General features: G+C 44.8%; 1 protein-coding gene across 3 annotated transcripts in view; it reads left to right on the top strand.

The window, feature by feature from the left end:
* The first annotated feature begins 1,513 nt into the window (after window positions 1–1,513).
* Window positions 1,514–23,082, top strand: part of TNFRSF11A (TNF receptor superfamily member 11a) — a 31,032-nt gene continuing 9,463 nt past the window's right edge. Inside the window, exons 1-9 of one of the 3 annotated variants that reach the window (XM_051799373.1) lie at window positions 1,514–1,557; window positions 4,399–4,608; window positions 16,976–17,057; window positions 17,507–17,632; window positions 18,178–18,321; window positions 19,459–19,552; window positions 19,910–20,004; window positions 20,858–20,965; window positions 22,835–22,887. In XM_051799373.1, coding sequence (XP_051655333.1) covers window positions 4,549–4,608; window positions 16,976–17,057; window positions 17,507–17,632; window positions 18,178–18,321; window positions 19,459–19,552; window positions 19,910–20,004; window positions 20,858–20,965; window positions 22,835–22,887 — 762 coding nt within the window. In that variant the 5' untranslated portion in view covers window positions 1,514–1,557; window positions 4,399–4,548. Of the gene's footprint in view, window positions 1,558–4,245; window positions 4,609–16,975; window positions 17,058–17,506; window positions 17,633–18,177; window positions 18,322–19,458; window positions 19,553–19,909; window positions 20,005–20,857; window positions 20,966–22,834; window positions 22,888–23,082 lie in introns of those variants that run through there. The other 2 variants (XM_051799374.1, XM_051799372.1) reach the window with 2 other exon arrangements.

Raw genomic sequence — 23,082 nt, 5'->3', positions numbered from 1 at the left:
GGCTCAAGTCTAGGAGGTCATCAGGTATCTCTTATAAACACGAACAAATATTCAAAGTTAAAAATTCACCATGACATTATATTTGCTTCCAGAATTATGCAGGCATTGTTATTACCACAGTGGCTGGTGACAACCTATCAGTTCAGTGTCTGCTTGCACGTACGTCAAATATTTAACGTACTAGCGGTGGCTGGTTTTGAGATTTTTTCTTTTGAATGCTACAGAGTTGAGGGGTTTTTATATGTATTTATCACTGCTACATTTTTGTGGGATTGTAAAAGGTGTGTTGTGTAAACCACACCACTGTGACCAAGGAGCTTTATTATGGTTGCTCTGTCATGGAAAATATTTGTGCATTTGAAAATTTCAAGGAGACTGGGCAAAAGTCTGCTGCGGAAACTTGCTTTTCACAGGAAGAAAATAGTTTCAAGTTGACAGCATGGTTTTGTGTATGGTTTGGGGTTTTTTATTAATAGAGTTATATTTTTTAAATGGATTTATTTTAATAGCTGGAGGTCTCGAACAAAACTAGAGCCCTCTGTGCTAGAATGTGCAGATATTTTTCTGTTTTTTTTTTCTCTAGGCCACAGATTGGGTGGCACCTCCCTGTGGCAGGTGATAAGGCAGCTGGAGGCAGCCTTTCTCCCTGGCCCCATGACAGGCTCTGTGCATGGTACTCTAGAAACTGCACTGTGACCCACTGTCACCCATGGCATCCCCCCCCCCGGGAAGATTTAGAGGGACCTTTCCTAGATCTCTGACTTTGCACATGCACTGGCTTCCTCCTGCTGAGAGGCAGGTGCTTGTATTCACAAAGCTTGTATTTAGTCCAGAGCTTGAAACCCCAAACAATGTTTGTGACATGTAGTGAAAGAAAAACAATGATCTTGACTGATCAAAACCTTTCATTTCATCCCCCATCCCTCAACAGCATGTGAGAGGCAAGGAAATGGAAGCTCCTTCACAGCCTTCCTGCATATGTGAAAAGGCATCCTGGGGTGCAGCCATGTGCCTTTCAGTGTTGCTTCTCTACCCAGGTTTAACATGCAGCCTCCTAGTTCTCCCTCCTGGGAAAATGGGGCATCACGAGGGGTTGGTGTCCGTGCACGGGGAAGGGGAGTTCAATGGCATGGATAAAGTGAAGGAACAGCTGGGAACATGGACATGACTCTACGGGTGCTGCTCAGATGCCTAGTTGACTGGTGTATCCACCAAACCATTCCTTACCTTTGCTTGCTTTTTGGATTGAACATTTTGAAAAGATGGGAGTCAAATTCAGGGATTGATTGGGAGTTAGTTGCCATTTATGTAAGCTCCTGTAAAAGAGGCATTTTTGAACTAATGCTGAAAGAGTTGCATTTTCAAACAGCTACAAAACTTGCAGTATTACATTGATGTGCTTCTTTTAAAATAGTATTTATCATGCAATACCCACCCTTCTCTCTCTAGGAAGGAGGTAAGAAGAGATCCATGTTGGCCTGCTAAGCGGTCAGCCGGGCTCCCGGTTTGTTTTCCATGGCAGGCTTTGCCAAAGAAGGGATCCTGAAATTATCCAAGGTATTATTTTGGTTCTGTCACACCTCTAAGGCTGCACATGGTTTTCCATCTCTCTTCTTTAACAACAGCTTCACAAAGGCTAGTTCCAGTTTAGGCCTGCGTGCCATAGTGGTGAACAGAAACAAGAGGCACTCGAATATCACCGTTACATTTGAAGCTTTAATATTTCAAGCATTTTGGTTTTATTCAAAATAGGTGCTTTGCAAAGGTAGCTGAAAAACTAATGTTCTGTAATATTAAAAAAAAAAGAAATTCTAGAAAAGACTGACAAACCAGTTTTGGTGTAAATTTTTTGCTTTTATTTGTGCTACATAGAATGAATACGTGATAAATCTGAATTGACAGTGCTATACATTCCCTAGTTCATATTTTCTAGCATTCAGATTTTAGTTTCTAACAACCTACTGCAATCCATAATTAAGACTGTAAAGCACCCAGTAGTGGCTTCTGTGGGTTTTGGCTCAGAAGCATAAAATTTAACTCAGAGGAAAATGTCTGTGCTTTCAAAAAGAGGCTGTATTCACATAGTGGTAGAAAATGAGAGAAACTTCAGACTGAACAAGAAATACTTCAGGCAGGATCAGGGGTGAGAATGCAAAAGTAATCAAGCTAACATGCAATACTGAGTAGTCTGGAGCTCCTCTGAGCTGCACAGGGCTTGGCTTTACTCAATGCCTTCAAACCCTTTACACCTTCAAAGCGAGCCAGTAACACATCTAATTGCTCATGAGAGTGTGAGTTTGCTCTTGTAAATCTGTGGTTACAATGAGCAGCTGGTAAATAAACAGAGCCTATAGCTTCAGTGCTGTGCTAAATGTGAAAAGGGGAAGAGAATTAACAGACTTCTGTTTAAAAAAAAAACAAACCAACATTTCCTTGTACCATAAATACAAACATTTTAAAATGTCCTGGCTGGCACAGGGCTGCGAGTTTTCAGCAATGTGTGGATGTGGCTCTGGCAGAAGGATCTCGCCCCAGTGCTGCCCCTCCATCTCACTGGGCTCCCTCCAGGACCAACAGAGAATAACACCACTGCCAGCAGCTGGGCATGCACTTTACCCCCTTGCAAAGCCCCCCCATAAAGTTGGCTTTGCATTTGTTGCGTACCGTGCAAGTCAGGTGCCGTGGTCATCCCTCGTACCCCTCATTGCCAACTCAATTTCTGCTTGGTGCCAGAGCTGTAGCCTGTCCAGCCCAAGCGTGGTGAGATCCCAACTCCTTTGGCAGGTTGACAGTGCTCTGATGCTGCAATTGCAAGCTCTATGGCTTGCTAAAACTCATCAGCATGACCCTTGCCCATTCATCTCCAGATAGCGAGGGCATCAGGAGCAGCCTCTGGCCCTAAGCCAGGCACATCATGCAGTGTACTTTTGCCCCACAGCCCACTGTGGAGCATCACACATAGGGGTAACCAGCACCAAACAGCCACATTGTGCCAGAGACCAGCAGGGGAATGTGGGCACCAAGACCTGGTTGAGCACAGATCGGGCAGGGCCCAATGCAGAGGACAGTGAGTGTGTCAAGTCTTGAAAGGAACTTTAGGAAGATTATAAAAGCTTTATGGCCTCTGGAAACTATGTAGAGGTGAAGTGAAGGTCATAGCTTAATTTTGCTGTGCAGGCAGGCCCTCCACACTAGCTACAAGAGAGAAATCCAGCAGCCCTTTCTGTCCTGAGTGTATCGCTCCTCTGAGCAGAAATCAGACCACAGCACCACCAAGGAAAGATGTTTTGTTAATATTCTCTTCATCTTTTGTGCTTGAATGTATTTATTTATTTGAAAACACAGAGAAACTTATAAATAGCTCTTTTTTCTTTCCTGATCAAGAGTTAACTAAACACATAAGTGAAAGAACAACTTCCTTCTTTGCCTAAGTCATAATCATGCTACCAACTTATTTCACAGCATGTGAGCACAGGGCAGCGAGGAAGGTTTTGTATTGACACAGTCAGCTCTGCTGGATCCTCAGCCCCTGTAAGTCAGTGCTGCCCTGTCCTGCCTCACCACAGAGGACTCCTGCTCCCCTTGTGAGAGGAGGGGCATCGTAGGCTGTTCCCGGCAGCCACCAGCTGCAGCTGGCAAGGTAGTTGCTGCAGGGTTGGTGGTGATGGCGATGGAATTTTGGGGGGTCAGGAGGGCAGTCTGCACTGTTCCGAGTCAGGTCGCAGGGACGGACCCTGTGCACTGTGTGGACTGTTTTGGGAGAGCTCCCAAAGCCCATCTTCCGCTTTTCTTCCCCTCTGGCAACACTCGCGTCCACCAATTCCCGCCGTCAGCCAAAGTAAAGTACATGGAGGAGTAGGGGGGGGGGCCTCGAGCTGTGCCAGAACGCCGAGGCTGCTGCATGGGCAAAGAGATGGGATAGGGGATGCGAAAGGAGGCTTTCCTCAATGCTGGGAGCAGGAGGGCGGTTGTGCCTGGATGGATCAGGGGGCGAGGTGGGAGGCGGCCTGAGGCTCAAGATGTCCTCTGACAGTGCCAGGCAATATCCAGGGGTGGTGAGGAGAAGGCAGCAATTCCAGGGCAGATGCCAGCGAGGGAAGGTGCTGGGTAAGAGGAGAGCTGGAAGGGGAGGGCACAGAGCAGGGGGCGAGGGCAGGTGGATGGGTGGCCCTGCCGAGAAGGACTGACCGGGAAAGCAGTCGCCACCGGCAGGAGGAGGGCCATGGATATAGTGACTACACTTCTTGTAAAAGGGGGTGGAGAAAGGAAAGGGAGGGACAAAAAGAGGGAAAAAAAAAACAACCCTGCATGTCAAGTCTGAGGAAATGCTGTGGGAACTACAGCCAGGCGCCTTTTTTTTTTCTTTCTCTTCTTCTTCTCTCTTCTCCCCTCGTGTAGCTGAGAGGAAGGAAAGGAAGAAGGAGAAGTAGTTAGCTCAAATGTGCCTCGCTCTGCTGCCGGGGCGCGGGGGCTTGGCTGGAAGGATCTAGTTTCTCTTCGGTGGCAGGAAAAGGAGCCACGGGAGGAGGCAGAGACGGACAGCCAGACATGCCCGTCCCATCAGGCTGCTGGCTCCTTCTCCTTTGCCTCGCTGCCTCTGGCAAACAGGTAAGGCTGCGAGCCGGCGGAGGGGGAAAGTGGGTGTCGCATCTCACACGGAGAGGTTTTCTTGGAGGAGACGACGAGGTCGGAGCTCAAGGCACTGGGAGAGCGGGATTTAGCAGAACAGCTTCGCCTGCCTTTTTTCCCCTCTGGTTGTTTGGGTTTTGGTTTTGGTTTTATCCCAGCAACTCATCCTGTCTCACAAGCTTTTCTCGCTTCTTTAAAATCAAAGTAGTCTGAACCCAAAGTTCCAAAGGAAGCCAGAGGATCTGCAGGGAAAAGAGCCTGCTTCTGCCCAGGGCAGGGTGTGAGAAACCAGAAAATATTTGCAGCGAGGTTGTTGAGGGGTATAATTTGCATGTAGAGTAAAAATAAGGCAGACTCCACCCTACCGAACAGATTTATTCGAGAGAGCGGGAGCACACTTGTCCCTCAGACGGGGGACGAGTGCGTACGGTCTTCCCAGGCCAGATACAGCTTTTCAGCCGCCCCCACTGGGGTACAGAGCCCCTGGCGCTCTGACCGTCCCGGCGCCCCGAATGTTGGCGGCCCCCGGGCGGCCGCGGGAGATGGGACGGCGTCGTGACCCCGGGCCCACGGGTGGGAGGCTGAGGTTCGTGCCCCCTACATAACTCACTTGGAGTTATTCACGTGCTGCTCGTGACAGAGCCGGGAGCCAAATCCCCATGGCGAGTTAGCTGCCCCAAAAGGACAGCCCTTTCCTCTGAAGGGGAAAGATCTGAGCTCTGCGGTTTTTTGCAGACAGAGCGTGCTCTTGTTGCAGCTTCGTGCAATGCCAGGTGTCTGATGGTCAGCGTGTTTTACACTTGGGATCGTTGCTGGTCTTCCCTGGCTTTCGGAAAGACTTTTTTCCACAGCCAGCTGTTGCTGAGCCTTGTGAATGGCATACGTCGGGTTTCCTCCAGAGGTTTGATTTTGCAGAATCTTGCTTTGCTTTTTCTAATTATACAGCTTAAAATTATTCCTCTCCCTTCGAGTTATTTAGACCCTTCTAGACTGGCAGGCTGTTTACAAATCCCATGCTATCGCACTTTCCTCCATTAATCAATGTTTGGCAGTCTCACTACCATTTGTATTTCTTTCATCTGAACTTCTAGTGTTTCTCTATCTCATTATTCTTGATAAGTTATGTAATTTTAAGTGCTCCCCTCAGCATAGTACTGTAACTGGACCATGGCTGGGTTCCCTGAGAGTAAGGTGCAGCTTCAAGAAAAAGAAGATAAAAAACCCAAACCAAAACAAAAAACCCTCTGCTCTCTACAGCTTACAATTTAGTGTCTGACCACATAGTCCTGAGAGCCTTTCCTCTGGATCCCTGGTCCTAAATATGTTGCCTAAAACCACACAGGCCTTTTTTTCCCCTTCTAAAACATACGTTTCATTTTGTCCACCCTCACTCTTAGGCTTCCCTTAAATTGCTGCTTTCCAGGTGTCCTCCATATGTATATGAATGAGCCTGCAAATTTCAAAAGTGATTTTTCATCACAGCTTTCAGGTGGTTTGCCCTGTTCCTTGGTATCCTCTGTGTCTGTCTCTTTTTTCCTGTCCTGGTGTTCAGGACTGTTCAATGCAGCATGAAGAGCAGACCTCAATGTTCTTCTTACCTTTGCTTCAGGTCACTACCTATTACATGCTTGCTTCCTTCTGGAGTCATTTTGGTTTAGTGCAGTTTTTCCCTTTGGCGTCTGCTCATTTCCTGGAACCTACTCAGCTCTTGACCAAACCTTGAAAATTTGGATTTCCATGCTATAGTTCCCAGCATGTAGAAACCAGGAGGAACTCCTCATTATTTCTCACCTCTTGATTCATAGCCTTTTGCAGGACACAAAACAAGGAACTTGTATTTATTTTGGGCTGATGTGTAAAGTCTTTCCACTGTATCCAACACATGCTTAATTCTGAGTCTGTAAGTGGTCGTACAGGGTGAAACTTTCAAGTTGCTACTGGACAAGTAACAGTACAAAATTGTAGGACACTCCAGGAAAGTTGTAGTGTAAGAATAAGGATAAGCCACAATTTGTCAAAGATTAAAATATTAATTGTTAATTTAACATTCTACCTGCGACAGTGAGCAGAACCTACAAGTCAAGAATGTGAGAGTAAGGCAAGCCTGGAGAGGTGCTGCTCCCAGCTAGCCTTTCAGGTTCTCCTTTGTTTGACTGATTTAACAGTGGTTTCTTAGAAGAGTGCTGTTTTCTGATGGAACAAATTGTGAGAATATCCGTGGTAGGGCTGAGGTTTTTCTGATGCACTTGTATTAGTTTAGACTCAATAATATAGTGGAATAGTGCTAGGACAGTGATATTTGTAATGTATTTCCTGCAAAGAATGAGAAGCACTTGGAAATGTAAGTTCATGAGTACTCACTCATAATTCTGCTGAGAATGGACATCATCATCATCATCATTTTCACCAAAGAGGAAATGGGAACAGAGAATTCGTGACTTGCTGTAGGTCACACACAGAGCATGGAGCAGAACTTCTGGGAGCAGAACTCCGCCCTCCTGCTTATCTTGTGCTTCAGCCACAAGATCATCTTTCCAAGTGATTTTGGTTTGGGTGCCTGTAGGAGGTATTTTGCTTTCTGAGGCATGATCATCTCAACTTCTTTGTACAGAATAGCCACATTTCTTTCCTTGCTTAACCCCAGTAAAGAGCATCAGTGTTACCATCAGGTGGGAGTCAAAGTCTGTGAGAATGTGCATTTGCAAGTATGCAATAAACCAGTTGCACTGCAGATTCTTCTCCCCTCTTGTGGCAATGGGATGGGTTCTTCCACTACTCTGTAATATTTACTTTATAGGGAAAGTTTACTCATTGCAAGCATCTGGAATTCTTTGTAATATAGAAAAATTTTGTCCAAAATACAGATTTTTCTTTCACTTTCCTAAAATGCACTGTCTGTATGATAAGAGAGGGAAAAAGAGTGTAACAGTGACTACACTGTGTTATGTCATGAGCTCTCCTGGTTCATTATTCCTGCTCTGATCAGGGCCAAAGGAATCATTCAGTAGAGCAAAACATCTACAATATCTAATCTAAACTCCTGGATTTATTCTGTTGTTAGCAGCATGGGCTTCAAAGCTACCATAATTCAATTAGTTCAAAATTCCATTGTGGGAATGGTTCCTATGAGGAGCACTGAAAAGTTTTTAGTTGCTTCGCAGTTTACCCCAGAATGTATGAAAAATCTTACAGCGCCTCGTATGAAAGGAATATAATGCATATAAAACTGCATCAATCCATAATTAAAGAAACCTCTCCCACTTCTTTTTTCATGTTGAGCGTCATCTGCCTGATGTAATTTCTTCTTTCCCACCAACAGTACCAAAACAAACCCTTACCACATTTAACAAGTCAGTAGAACTCAAAGCTTGTCAGACATCTCGAGGGTACTGACCTATGTCATTTAGGGCACAGGGCTTTCTTCATACTGTGCCAAAAGAGGTAAAAAAAGGCAGGTCAAGCAGAGAGATTAACTTTGGCCCTAAGGATCTGATTCTACTGCCCGTTACTGTCTATTGCCCTCAAGCTCAGAAAAGCGGGATGTAATTTGACAGCTGTGCAAGAACCAGTACAGATGGTAAAAAGGATGAGTACATAACTACAGTGTATAAAATCGTGGAAACCTCAAAGTGGTGTCCTCTGGCATTTATACCTTAACATTATTTAGAGGAATCATATCTGAGTCACTTCACTATGTTTATCCATCTGTCCCTCAGAGTTAAAGTGGTGAAAGACCCTCCTGTACCAGGTACATGCGTAGATGCACCAAAAAGGTAATCCTTGCTGCAAGGCTGTCCTCCTGCTTCTCCCTGCCCCCTTCCTCTCAGTATGACCAGGTCTCCAGGAAGTCTTTTGTGGTGACCAGAGCGAGGAGGGTTCCTGCCACCACGTGCTGTGACCACAGAATCCAGGCCTGCTTTCATCCTGTCCCGTGATCTGCCAGGGTATGTTCTGCAGTGCAAAGGCTGCTGGACACTTGGAAGAGGTGATTGCTTCAGGTGCTGGTTGAGCTTACTGGAGGTGGGCAGTGGGGAGAAGAGGGGAACAGAGATGGCTGGTTCCTCATGTCCTGAACTGCAGCTGTGCTACTTACACAGACTGTCCCCTTCCTTTCCATGGAAACTCAACTTGCCAGATGGCTCTGGCCGCTGCTGCAGCCACGAACCCCTGGTTTAAGGATGCCTTGGTTAGCATTGCTTGCACAGAGAAGCAGCTGCTCTGAGAACGGCTCACTACTGGTGATGCAAAGCGCAAAGGCAAATATTTGTGTGTTATAAATGCAATATAAAAATTCAGTGATGTTTAACCAGGTTGTACTCTGGACTTGGGTAGGCCTTGGTCTGTACAACACAAGAGGCTACCTGCATGAACTTGCCACTTTTTATGACTTACCCTTTGAAAATGGTCCAAAGTTCATGGAATAAAAGAAAAACTCTACAAGCAATGGCTGGAAGCGGCAAGGTGGGCTACAGGTGGGAATCTGGCTCTGCAGGCTGCACTGGCACTCAGGGCAGTCTGCTGCTGTGTCTGCCCTGTGGGAGCAAACTTTGACATCATGTGTCAGCACTGGGGAAGTGCAGGTTTCCTGATTATTCCTTGTCTGTGTGTCACCACAGTGTGCTATCACATTTGCAGTTGAGTGCCTTGTGGAAGGCTCAGTGCTGCACAAGAGGAGTGATGCTGACATCACCCTGGCACTCCAGGACATCCTGGTTTTTGTCCCATACCTGTGCAGCCACCTAGGCTGCTCTGCACAGTGCTTCCCATGGTTACCTTTTTTGTTTGCCTTTTCAGGGTGTGAGTTCTCTGGGCCGAAGGCTTGGCTTTCTTTGGTGTTTGTGCAGTGCTTAGGATGTCATGGCTGCAAACAAAGCCAAAGAGTCATTAATCACCGCAGGATAGCACCCCATCCATTTCCCACCAAAGTCACAGGGAGGTCTGCCTGCGCAGGCCTGGGAAGGGAGTGGATATTTCAGCCTGGCTGAGTGCCATTGCGTAGGCTACAGCATCCAACCCTTGTTCTCTGGATACATTTCTGCCTATGAGCCCACCAGCATCCCCATGGCAGAGGCACATTCCCCATACCACTTGGCCAAATGTGTTTGTGGTGCCTCCCCTCAATGTCCCAGAAGGAGAGACTGTAGCAGGGGCTGTGACAGAGGATGACAACACAGTGGGCAGGCAGAGAGCTGAGACCAGGAGCTACCTTTCACCTCTGCAGAACCCTCTGGCTGCCTCTCTCTTAAAATCTAGATAAAAGTGACCAGGAAAGGCTGCATTTTGGTAAAAGAGCCAAGCTGTCCAGTTTAATCCACCCTGCAAGAGCCAATTAGCCAAGGAGGGAAAAAAAAAATGAGGTCATTCACCCTTACCACTTTGTGGCTACTCCAAAAGAAAAAGAAAGTATATAGGGTCTGTTCAAGAATGACAAAGAACAACATTTGTGACTGCAGATGGGTGCAGAATATATTTAGTCAGTGGTCAAAGTAGAGGGAAAAGAAAAAAAGTCTTGTATGGAAATAAAAATACTGTGAAGTTTTGTTAGGCAACGCATTAATCTGGAATGCAGAAATAGAGATAGGGAAAAATGTGCTACTAGGTTCATATGAAGTCCTAAAACTATGTAGCACACAAGGAAATCTATTTTGAGTATGTTATTTTGTTACAGCCTTATGAGCAGCATGTCCTTCAGTAACTTTTCATTTTTCAGTAGCAAGAAAGAGATGGTTCCTTGAAGCTGATCTCACTGGGAAAAAAACCTCTTCCCTGCAATACCACATGTAGTAAAACAGGCTGCTTATGGAAACGAGCCAGAGCCTCTTCAGATCAGGAAGGAATATTCCCACTGACTTGACTGGGCCACAGTCACTGGCAGAGCTGGTTCCTCCTGATGACACCTAAAGAGTGGATTAATCAATTCTCAGCTGAGTCTTGAGCTCTTTAATGAAGGCAGCAATTCCTTCGTGATGGAGAAGGTGCAGATACAATCATGCAATCCTTACTCTCACACCAAAGCAGAACAGTCTGTGGGTGTTACATATTACATCCCTCTATGCAGCCATCATCTGAAGCAAGGGCTGCAGCCCTACCACTGTCCTTCATGTTTCTGCCTGCAGAATATTCAGCATTTGTTCCCTGGGCAATGCTAAAATCCAGAAGGAAGCCAAAGCAGAGCATCAGGAGGTGAAAGCAAGCTTCCCCTCTTCTCTACAAGCTTTCTCATTCTCCATGGCAGCTCAACTATGACTGTGGGATCCCGCCTCACCCCATAAGAGATTAATACATTATGCTCCTCTCTGTGGACATGTAGAAAGAAAGGGAAGATAAACATATAGATATGAAGCATAGAAAGTCCCCATTGAACTCCTAATTTGGCATCAAGCCCAAGAAATCTCTAATGGTCATTTCTTCCACTAAATCTCAGCTTCAGTTGATGAAGCATAGAAAAATGATGCACTGAACTAAAATGCAAGAGGCACATGTGTCTAAATCATTGTGTCTTTAGTGTCTTTTTTATTATTTTAATTAAGCATGAATGGGTGTAGAGTTACTCATGGTGAGTCATTGAGACTGTACCTGGAACAGTGAGGCTGCTAAGCTTTCCTTTGGAGTGCTGCTGTTGCACCTGTTCAATCTAGAAGAGATTTGCCTTTGTCACAAGCACATCTGGGTATTAGCTTTGATAGCGTCATTATTCTGCAATCTGTTTCTGCTTGTTATGGACTGTTTGTCTTGCTGTCAAGACGTTTTGTTAAATGTTTTGATTTGGTTATCTTTTGGGTTCTTACTCTCTGATTCATCTTCAAAATATTCTACCTAGTAGCTGTTAGTCTTTGAATTGCTGTGGCAGTGGGGGCACGTAGGTTAAAGCCTGAGGTTTTGCACCAAAGTGCGGGCAACATGCAGGCACTACAGACTGCCCAGTCATTGAAAATGTTAAGTGTACCCCTCTGGCTGTCATGTGAAGGTGACTTGGTCTCTGAATGACAAATGTCATGCACGTGATGACAAGTCTTCTGTCCACAGAAGCAAGCTGGCTGATTCACAGGTTCAGCTGGTAGCCGTTTCAGCCCTGCCATCTCCCGCCTCCATCGTCTCCCATCTGATATACCTGAGGTTCCTGTCTGCCATACCCCACCGCCTCGCTGAGAGTGGTCAGTGCAGCACTTCTCCTTCACGTAGCCTGCTGGCTAGAAATAGCTCTGGTGGGTTTGAGATTCATGAATGGTCCTTCCCATCGGTGGAGCAACACCAGTTGTTCAGGTGTTTGCTTTTTGTCGCACGCTAAAACAGAGGGACAAGGGGAGTAGTCAGTGGCTTTTACCACCATTTGCCCATGTCCTGGTCTCACATTAGTTTTCTCTTTACCTCTTCATTATCGGTTTTATCCCTCACACTCTTTCTGGACTCTTTAGGTATTCAGGCTCTAGCAGGGTTTCAAGAGTCTATTTTTAAGAATGAAATAATATTTAGTTTTAGCTGTTGCCATTTCCCGGCTCTGTTCTACCACGTGGTGGTAGTTCTCTGATGTGGTTTACTGGTCACTGGAAAGTTGACATCACCAAAAGCATTTCATTCACAATCTGAGATTTTTGTGATGAATTACAGGCCTGCAAGCAAATAACTGGAATTGCAAAGCTGTGACTTGTGTGCTGCTTTGATGTAATTTTTATCAACAGTGAAGACTGTCTATGAAGGAACTCTTGCATATAATGTGATTACAGTTAAGTCTTTAAAATAGGACTCCTTGTTTGCCCCCTAAACCCACAATTTAAAAATTTTCCAGAGTCATTCATTGTGCACGGTACTATTACGCACCTCAACAGAGTGCCCGGGAGCACCAGCCGCAGAACAGCACCCATCAAGAACCAGATTCTGTTTTTATCCTTAAGCAATTTTTTAGGCAAACCCCTAAAACTGGTGATAGGCTGAAGAAATCTGGAGTTTGGTCGGTGATACTGCTGACCCAAATCAGGTAGGAAGCTGGAAGGGTGTAGGCACACAGTCGGTACCTGGAAGAGTGGCTCATATTTGAAGCAGCAGCAGCAGATGACTGCAGAGGCCATCTTAGCTGGATACCAGGGTGCCGTGCTTGCAGGGGCTACTTCAGTTCAGGAAATGTTGCTCAAAGCTCAGTCCTCTTGACAAAGGCAAATAAAGCCTTTGCTCTAAATCCACAGGAATTTTTTAGTTCTACAGCAGGCAAGACTGAGGACCTCAAAAGCAAGTGGTTTGAATAAACCTGGGCTCCAAAGTATAAAGAACAAGTGGTGTGTGCAAGGTGGGACAGATTGTAGTTCTCTCTCCCACGGGTACTTTGATGCTGAGATAATAAATGGAGAAAAAAATGTGCTTTGCTCAGTGAAATGATGACAGATGAGTTGAATACCCTCCAGAAACAACTACACTGAGCAAGAAGGTGTCATCTTAAAAAATAGTTACCCCATGACGTGTCTTTTTACATCTCAATTTTTGCCAAACTAAGATTAACATTAATGAGCAATCCTCATTGAGGTCTCAGGTTCTTGTTCAAAAGTGTCATGGGAAAAAGACTGTGGAAACCCCCGACCTTGTTCTTCCAGATTTTTTTTCTTTTAAAGGAAAGAGGCCCATGCAACTGTATCTTTTCTGAAATGTGAAGAGCAAGAAGTAGTTTTAGCATCCATGACACACAACTTCTGCTGCCCTCTGATTGCTCAACGGCACAAAGAATAAATATTCCCTTAAGCCTGAGGACAGGAATCTGAATGTGGCTGGTTCCCCCTTTAGAAGCACCTGTGTGGAGGGTTTTTTTAAGGTCCAAGTAACACGAGTGATTTTAGCGCTGTCATCAATGTTCTCCAGCCCTAAAAGCACAGACACACTCTTGCTTAGCATGCTTTTCAACAAATAGGCAAGAAAAACCGAAGCTGAAAAAGCTGCCTGCAGCTCAATGCCAAAATACAATCTTTCTGCAAACCTTGACATGAGAATGCCTGTTTTTCCCATGAAGTCAATAGTGCTACCCATGAGCTTAAAGGTAAGCAGGTGTTTGTGTGCTTTACTGGACTGGATCCACCAAACCTGGAGGAGGTTTGTCTTTTTGCCCTTGACTATTTCCCTGTCAGATATACATGTTCTGAGATAATGTTAATCAAACAGGAAAGCTCTCTCTTTCTTAGGAACTGGGGTAAATCTGTGTGCTTTGCACACTTTTGAAGTGACAAATTAGATTTACATAGGATACCTAGAGCTTTTTGAAGCGCTTATTTGCATGTGGTGTTGGGATTTAATGGGCAATTTCATCAATAGCGAGACCATTAAAGGAATAGCCAGGCTGGGGTTTGTCTCATTTTAAGCACTTCAGAGGAGGTTGGCACCTTCTTATTCATTGAGGCCTGTTCTATCCCTAGATAAGAGCTTGATGGTGTCCAAATCACTCTGACCCACAGGCCAGCATCTGATGATAGGAAGGATGTTCCAGGGGTTACGGAGCAAACTTGAGTCTTGGGAGACATGGTTTGGTTTCCTGTCACCTCTGTAAAGCCAACTGGCCTCTGGGTGCAAGTTCCTCATCTGCAAAATTAATTACACTTCCCTGTCTCAGAAGGACACAGTGGCAGGAATGTGCTGGTGATGGCGAAGCATTAGGTCATGGTGCTGCCAGCAGCACAAGCACTTCTCAGCCCCCAAAGGAAGTTGATGTACAGTTTGGGACAGACACATACAGCCCCCTGGCAGAAGGACAAAAAAGGGATAGCCTGACATCAATGGGACTGTGTTAGCAAAAAGGCCCAAGTTTGGCTCCCACCCTAAGAAAACTCCAGGTTGCTTTGATCTCCTTTCCTGTCCTCTCTTCCTCCAGCTTTCATGCTCAGCAGGTCCAGCCAGTCCATACCAGTCCAAAATCCCTCACCTTCGCAAGGAGGCTGCGCTCGCTCATGGGTGCTGAGAGCCTTGTCTTTCTGCCATTGGGCATAAATCAAAAGAGGGAATATTGCAGCTCTGTGAATTCATTGGCTTGAGTGAAAATGGGGAGGACACAATTACAGAAGAGACTTTTTATTGACATACGGAATAGATTTCTGCAGCTGGAGCTGTGAACTATACCGTAACAATAGCCCACATTATATGATAAAGCATGGGTGTATGAAACAATTTCCGAAAGGTGTCCAAGCAATTACTCAGCTCCCTTCACTTTGGCACCAAGGCTCTGCTGCTTCTCCTCAGGCTGAGTTGTGATTCTCAGAAATTACTCCAGACCCTTTAACTGAATGCTCTTTAGCAGATTTGCATATCCTTCCCTAAAAAGGATGACTTCGCCCTTGTTTGACACTTCAGTAATTTTTTAGTCTTTTCGTCTAAAAGAGGAACTATTAAACTGTGGCAAATGAGGAAGAAGAGGACGTTCTGTGACAAAAAGAGAATGACTGGACCTGCTGTTAGTCTCATCATTTTTGTTGCCTTTGCGCATGGCTGGGTAGGGAATCATTTGCTCAAGACTTTCTTTCTGCTGCTTGGTCCTGCAACATCACCTGAACCCCTTGCTGGACAGCTTGGTGTTTTAGCAGATAATGCCTAAATTACATTACAGAAATTAAGCTGTTGAGTACAGGAGTGTTTTTGTCATTTCCCCAGGGACACTTAAGTGATGTCACTGTTTATCTGCCAGGCTGGCCCAGCGTTCCTTTTCCTAGATCACCTCTTACCTTGCCAGAGCTGATCATTATCTTTTGCTGTGTAAACATGGAATGCAATGTTTATTCCAAAAATGCATAATCTAATCACAGGCAAGGTACTGCTGATGAATGTAAAGAAAGAGAGAAGGAAATTATGAGGTAACAGAAAATTTCTTGCAAGACTAGACTCTTAATTTGACCTGGGATTGTTGTAATTGTATATAAAAAAGCTGTAAGTTGTTTATAAACTTCAAAATATGAAAACTCAAGACCTCTGACTTGTGCTACTTTTTCTGTTCCAAACATAGCTAGCACTGTTTTGATAAATACAAATCATGCACCAACCCATGGCTCAAACTCCAAGCCAAAAGGTAGTTTTTTAAAGAAAAATTTCAAACTTTTTTTGGTCATCTTTAATTTACCAGACCCTTCCCAGCATTAGAAGAGGACAAAGTGCTTATGGAAAACTATTTTCTCTTTAAAGAGATTGCTATTGCTTAAATTAGGAAAGAGGAAAGAGGAGATGTAAAGACTTGGAGGTAACAAGGGGAGAATGGTAAGTAGAGGAATGGAAACCACTATCAGTAGGCACAGGGCTGTTATGTGCTATTAGATGGCAAAAGTTCCCTCTAAACAGCAATAGGAGCTTTATTGCAACTTTCTCCAATTAAATGAGATTTTATCAAATGTATCCAATAATGAAGGATTCCTTGCTATGGGCTAGATTTTAAATCACTTTATCTATTGCAAGATCAACAGTTGGTTGTAAGGTGTTGGGTTTGCCTGGAGGACTCTGGGAAGCCAAAGTAGGGTCAGCAAGTGCTTGGCTGGCCAGGATCCCCACCACAAGCTATGCCCCTAAGCCTGGCTGAGGGAGCTGGGCTGTGGGTGGGACCAGAGTGTGTACAGGCAGCTGAGAGCAGGGAGGGGATGCAATGGCCAGTGAGGGCTGGAGACAAGATTGCAGATGCCCTCTCATGTACCAGTTTCAGGTGGTTTGGGGAGGGGTTGTTTGTGTTGGTTTTGTTTTGGTTTTTTGAGACGCAAAAAGCTGTTGGCTTAATTGGATCACCTTTCTGGATGGCTGCCTCAGTTCTGTGAGACCACCTCTGCAGGACACAGTGGAGACATAAAAAGCTGCAAAATTCAAGTCCAGTATTTTCTAGCCAGGAGTATTGTGGATTCCAGTGGGAAGCTGGGTGTTTCTTCTTTTCTGAGAGTATAAATCATTCACCTTGCTTGGTTCCTTAATGCTCTGCATTAAAACTGTCAGTTGCACAGGTCTTGTTTGATCTGAGGTCATTTCTGTGAAAGAGACTACAGAAGTATCTCTATGCCATTTTTTTTCCTTTACAATTGTTTTAAAGTCATAGATTTCAAATAATGGAGTCCTGTTAGAAAACCTTATATAGCAGGCCAAAAGTTCACAACAAATTGCAAGAGGTGTTATTTATTTGTCAGCTGGCTCTATTCCAAATCCCTGTGTGTACAGCGTGAAGTACATATTCTTAGCATGTCTACAAAGCACCTTTGAAGTCATAAATGTTGGGTAACTTTTACTGCTTAGCTATCCAAAATGCCACACAGAAGAAAAGTTTTCCTTCTCTCTGCCAGCACTGTGACTAGGTAGGTCTGAAGTTCTCCAGGTGTACTGGTTCTCATGTCCTCTCTTTCCTTCTCTGCTCCAGCTGTCACTACAAATCACTCCGCCATGTGAAAGCGAACAACACTATGAATACTCTGGACGGTGCTGCACAAAGTGTGAGCCAGGTATGTGAGCACTGACTGGGCTGTACCAGCTGCACAGCTGAAAAGCTGCCTAGAAACTGCTCTATGGGTCAGTGAGGTGGCTGGCTCTTTTGACTCCGCTGATCTATTGGCATACCCTTGCAGGTGCATGATTTCAGGCTTACCAGTGCTTTCTAGTGCAGGAGTGGTCCTGCTGGCCTCAGCAAAAGCCACAGCAGCTATTTTGTTGAGATAGCACTTAACCACTGCAGGAGACAGAAAGCAGCATGTAGGTAGGACTGCTCCCAGGCCATCAACTTCATGAATGTTTCAGTGCCACACTAATTGGGGCCAGATTGACAAACTGAAAAAGTGCAGGGATTGTTCACAGCAGTACTTCAGTGTTAGTCCAACCTGTTATTTTTCTCTAAACAGCTTAGACAGCTTTGTGCAACTTCTGGGTGACCTGCTTGTCCTTTTCTCAATCACAGGAAAGTATTTGTCTGCTAGATGCACTGGTACTTCTGATAGCGTGTGCCAGCCGTGTGGCCCAAATGAGTATATGGATGTCTGGAATGAAGAAGATAAATGCTTACTACATAAAATATGTGATCAAGGTGAGCTGTTCATACTGCAGAACCTTTAATCCAAATTCGTGAAGCATGAAGGTGGGAAAGTGGATCTAGGGAAGTTGCTTTGTTCCGGTACCCAACACTGGAGGCTGGGCTTGCAGAAGACCCTGGTGGAAAGTGAGGTGCCCAGGCAGCAGAGATTCTGTGCTGTGCTGAGCACCATGACCATAGTCTGTGCTGCTGATAGTGGTTATCTGCACTTGGGCCGTTGCCTCCTGCGAGTTGATCTTAAAGGCTGTCCTTTTGCCCAGCATTCTGTGCATTTACTTCCCCTAATGTGTTTGTCTCATCCTTGCAAAAGCTCCATTTATTTTCTACAGCAGCTACAAGGAGTATTGTTCAGGAGTGCAATTGGTGAGGACCTCCGTGCTGATGAAGGGTCTCCCATGCGTCCTGAAAGACAGCATTTCCTCTAAAGTGAATGGTGTTGCATCTCGCATTCAAGCAAAGCAAATAGGTAGAACAGGAGGCTCAGAAACTTGAGGCTTATTATCAGACAGATTTTTACTCCCATCTACTTTCTCTTTTAGGGAAAGCTTTGAGAGAAGTGAACCCAGGGAACAGCACATTCCAACGGCAGTGTGCTTGTACAGTGGGCTACCACTGGGATGAAGACTGCGACTGCTGTCAGCGAAATACCATGTGTGCTCCAGGACTCGGAGTCAAGCCTCCTGGTAAGATACAGAAAGGGAATGTATGAAGTGAAATGTCCAGCTCAGGCCTACTGGATGATGCCAGAATTGCATGGGTTCTGACATTAAAGAGGTTACTTTAGATTCTCAGATGACTGTCAACAGAAGATGCACACCTGAGTTGTCATTACTACTGCATATAACCTTCCTGGACTATTTACATTTTGAAGGCTTCTACCTCTGTAGCTTAAATACTATCTTGGATCAAGTGACTTTTGCAAGCAATCATGTGGACATGGCAGTAGTTGCAAGGTGTTCAGTAAACTTCTAATGTTTACTGAGGTGTCTTGACTGTGAGTCACTAGGTCATGCATTGCTCCGGTATTAAGAGAAGCACTCTTTGGGGGTTGTTCCTGAGGCTGGATTTGCAATCTGGTTTTGTCCAATGACTTTTCTTTGCCATTTTATGATGTTATAAGCAAGTTAATAGTGATTAACACGTTTCAGATAGCACAAGTATTCTGTTTTAGCCTGTATTCTGTTTTAGATGGCTAGTAATGCAAAGATTTATTACAGGCATTTCCTTCACTCTTAAGTCTGATTGAAAACAGGATGCAAGTGTTTTGTGGGTGGAAAGTACACAGTCAAGCTCAGAGGTGTAGTGAACACTGGGAACACCTGCACCAAGCCTAAGGAACCCCAAAAGAGCAGCACATAATAGAGTAATGGAGGAAGAAGTGCAGCCCGGGCCTAGAGCACAGTTGCTGTTCCAGCCTAACAAATCCTGATATAGCATTTTGTTTATGGTGACTTTATAGAGGTGACAATACCAGTCAGCATCACTGTCTGTGGCGTAGCATTGACATGAGGGAATTATCAGAAGGGGAAGGATGTAACAGCTGTGTGTTTTTCTACAAAAACTGAGAATGGCTCCTGGTCATTTCTCATTTTGATCTTGTAGAGAAGAGCTCAGATGAGACAAGCGTACTTTTCACTGCTGACATGTGACTGCTATTGCTGCTCTAATGTAACCTAAGATCCACTCTTCAGGAAAGTTTTCAGGAGAATTGCCGGGGGGAGAATGGAGCAAGAGGATGGGGAGCATAGTCACCTTCCTCTCGCTTGAAAGGAATTCATAGAAACTCAACTATGAAATTTTTCTTCCTTTACCACACACAGTGCAACAAGACAAGGACACATTGTGCATACCGTGCCCCAGAGGCTACTTCTCAAAGGTGTCTTCATCCACCGACGAGTGTAAACCCTGGACCAAGTAAGTCCCTGTATCTTGTAAAAGGGCCACACCAGCCAGAAGGCAGGGAGAAGCCTGGGTGAAAGCATTTCTCAGTGGGGTGTTCCAGGCTGCCCGCAGATTACACAGAGCATCTCTGTTGGCTGTACAGCAGTGGAAACATCCTCATGCTGAAGCTTGAATTCTCCTTAGAGGGCAGCAAGAGAGCAGTTACAATGTAACCACTGAGCTGGCACAGCTGAAAATAAAGAAAATACCTGATGTTCTTAAGGGTAGAGAAATGTTGTACATTACAATAGACAGCACTTCTCTGCATAAGGCTAGGAGCCACATTAAGCTTCCTCTAGAGAATGTAGCCTCTTTATCTTTCTTTTTTAGCTGTACAGCTTTAGGAATGACAGAAATCATGTCCGGGACTGACAAGTCTGATGCAGTTTGCACAGAACGGAAGATGTCTGAGCCATCAGAAGACGGTGTGTGTCCTTGTACAGGTTATCTGTTCAGAAGTAGAAGGGAGGAGGAGGGATATTATTACTAGAGGTTTTGGCTGGCTTAAATCCATTCCCATTGTGGGTGACCCTAGAGAGAGCAGCTGTAGACCAAGACAGAGCTCTTGGAAAATCCCACCCTTAAAAATTGCTTTAAGCCTGGTGGCTCTAAGGCCTGTGTCCACTACTAAGCTGAGTTTCACACCTCCCACTAAAACTGCATGGCAAGCAGCATTGCTGTTATACCTATGACCTCCATCACATTTACAGCTCATTCATTTTTTCAGCCTGCTGATTGCCATACACACATTATCTGTATAAAGACCAGCAGCTCGTGTCCATGCTTATTTTATAGCAATGGATACAGTCTCAGCTCAATCCCTCTCAGATAAGCCCTTCTTGCCCACTGCCCTTTTCCTTCTCCAGCATAGGTATGGTACCCGGGAGGCTGCTTGCCTGGCATGCAGTGATTCATCATAACCTGAGATAAAGGACAGAGTTTTCCAGCTGAATTCTATAGTCTCTAAGATGTATGTCCCCTATTCCCTGAGTGAGATCAAGCACAGCCCATGGTCTGCTGGCAGCTTGCAAGGCAACATTCAGGGGGGCATAGAGACCGAATCACACCTCTCTGAGACACCAAGGCTCTGGTTTTTATGGAAATGTCTTGGGACCAGGGACCTTCAGTAAGGGAGCTGTTCTTATTACAGAAACTAAAAATCAAATAGAAAGGAAAAAAAAACCCCTCCCCTAGAAAAGCAGGTGAAATGAGCCAAGTTTGTTATACTGCTGAGTCCAAGCTCCATGTTGATGGCACTGTCTTTTTTACATCCTGCAGGAACAAACAAGATCTTATATGTGTTGATTGTCATCTTGTTTTTTGTGACACTAATTGGCATCGTTGTCTTCATTGTGTACTACAAGAATAGAGGGAAAAAGCTAACAGGTACGTGATAGCTAATGACACAGCTATGGCTCTCTGTGTACTCCGATTTCATGCGTAGCCCCTAGATTAAGAAGCTCAGGAATTATACTAGAAGTTTTGTGCTATTTCCATGGCTGTCCATATGGATATGCTTTACCTAGCACAAAGCCAGGCTTCAAATTCCCTTCCTCTAGGCAGACAGTGTATTACAGCATATTACTGGCAGTGTATTGCAGTGTATTACTCTTGACCCATGGGGTGACCACCCTGGAGGTGGGCACGACCATGGTGTGGAAGGAGGAGGGGTGGTGCTGGAGGCTTTCAGGGCAGCATGGCTGCTCCACACCACATGGCACAGCAGACTCCTTGGCCAAAGAGAGTCAGGGACAGACATAGGGGCTTTCACTACCTCCTGTCTTCTTCTCCTCCTACTTAAAAACCTACATCTGGACAGGTTAAAATATGGATTTCAAGACAAAGGCCTTATGTGTATTTGAAAACACAATGGAGGCAATGTTTCTAGCTGGAGGCCAAAGTTCTGATAAGATAAGGAAGAAATACTAGAAGGAAATAGCATAAACAGTAAAAGTAGAAAAAATAGGAAAATTCTAGCAAGGGCATACTGGATAGCAGTGGGATACTGAGTTTATTATTAATTGAGTGGAAATACTTTCAGTAGTTACTCAACTCTGTGTTAAGCCCTTGGTCTCCTTAGTGAAGGACATACCTCTAATGTTACGTTCATTTTTTATTTTTTCCCCCTAAAGATGGAAAGCTTTCCATCACCTCCTTTCCCAAGAGCTAACAACTTCTAAAATGTTTTGGGAACAGTGGAAGGGAAGACAGAAATCCCTTCTTGTAAAGTATATTTCAGCCTGTGTTTTAGAAATAGGCTGCCTCTGCCACTCTAAACATGGGTTGTGCTAAATCTGGAATTTCTGGAACAGGCTGGAGGAAATGGTGACTCTCCTCACAAACCAAATACTGTGTAGAGCAGGTTAGGGGGGAACGCAATTTCTTTGACATTTCTGTTGCCCTGCTGCTCTGCAGTGACAGTCCCTCATTGCCTTTGCATGGTGAATTCTGCTAACCTAAGCCTGGGAGAATTGCAGGCTCAAGAAGAAGATCTACCTGCTTTTGGGGGGATACTGGCAGTAAACGTGCAGTTTCAACATCAGAGGAACAAAGTCATTGCTGGGAACTGGCAGTGGCTACAAAGCTGATCTATCTTCAGACATACAAAACCAGTGTAAGCTTCACATGTATGTGAGACCTGAGCCCTACAAAGTCTCCTAAATGTGTAAACAGAATACCAGAATTGCTAACTCTATTAGTGGCAGCTGTTGCCATAAAATATGTTGGACTTAAAGCTTTTCTTTGGGAGATACTCCAAGGAAATTGGAATTAATTTCCCCATTAAACATACCCTGATTAAGTAGAGTATGCTGTATTTGAGCTTGCCATGCTGTGGTTTCAGTGGCTTACCCTCTTCTCTCCAGGCTTCTCACTCCTGTCTGGGAAGGGCCTTTGGGCCATCCATGTGACTTCTCTTGAAATAGACCATACCGCTGTGAGCGGGTCCTTGTTGGGCCAGTCATAGCTTGGTGTGACATATGACCAGGAAAGAAACCCCATTTGATGTGGAACACAGTTTAACCGTGGTCTATTTTAGGAGCTTGGAAACATTTGTTCCACAGAAATTATCCCTGTTCCAGTTACAATGAATCCTCAGCTAGACCGATGCTGGGACACTTTAACAGTCAGTAAAAACAGCTTACTGGTTTTATTTAATATGATATTGTGGATTGTGAATGACTGTGGGTGTTTAGGTCTGTGGTTAACTTCAGTGCCTGCTATATGTTACAGCTACTCTTTTTGTTTTCCCTACAGTAGATCTACAGAACTGGGCTAATGAAGTGTGCAGCCAAATAAAAGGAACAAAGGTAAAGTCAAAGGCACTGTCATTTTCTCTTTGTTTTATGTTTTGCTCATGGCATTCCTGACACCCCTTCTGAAGTAGACTCCATGGTAATGTTTGGCTAGAAAACAAGTTTTGAGTTCCTCAAAAAATGCTTTCAGGTTTGGCTTTTTTAGTCTGGTTTTCTGTAAATATGAGGCATATGAAATCACTGTTCACA

This window comes from Manacus candei, unplaced genomic scaffold (genome assembly GCF_025592945.1).
Source record: "Manacus candei isolate 608988 ecotype Guabito, Panama unplaced genomic scaffold, ASM2559294v1 h1tg000049l, whole genome shotgun sequence".
In the NCBI taxonomy this organism is placed as follows: domain Eukaryota; kingdom Metazoa; phylum Chordata; class Aves; order Passeriformes; family Pipridae; genus Manacus; species Manacus candei.
This window is presented reverse-complemented; position numbering and strand designations above follow the sequence as displayed.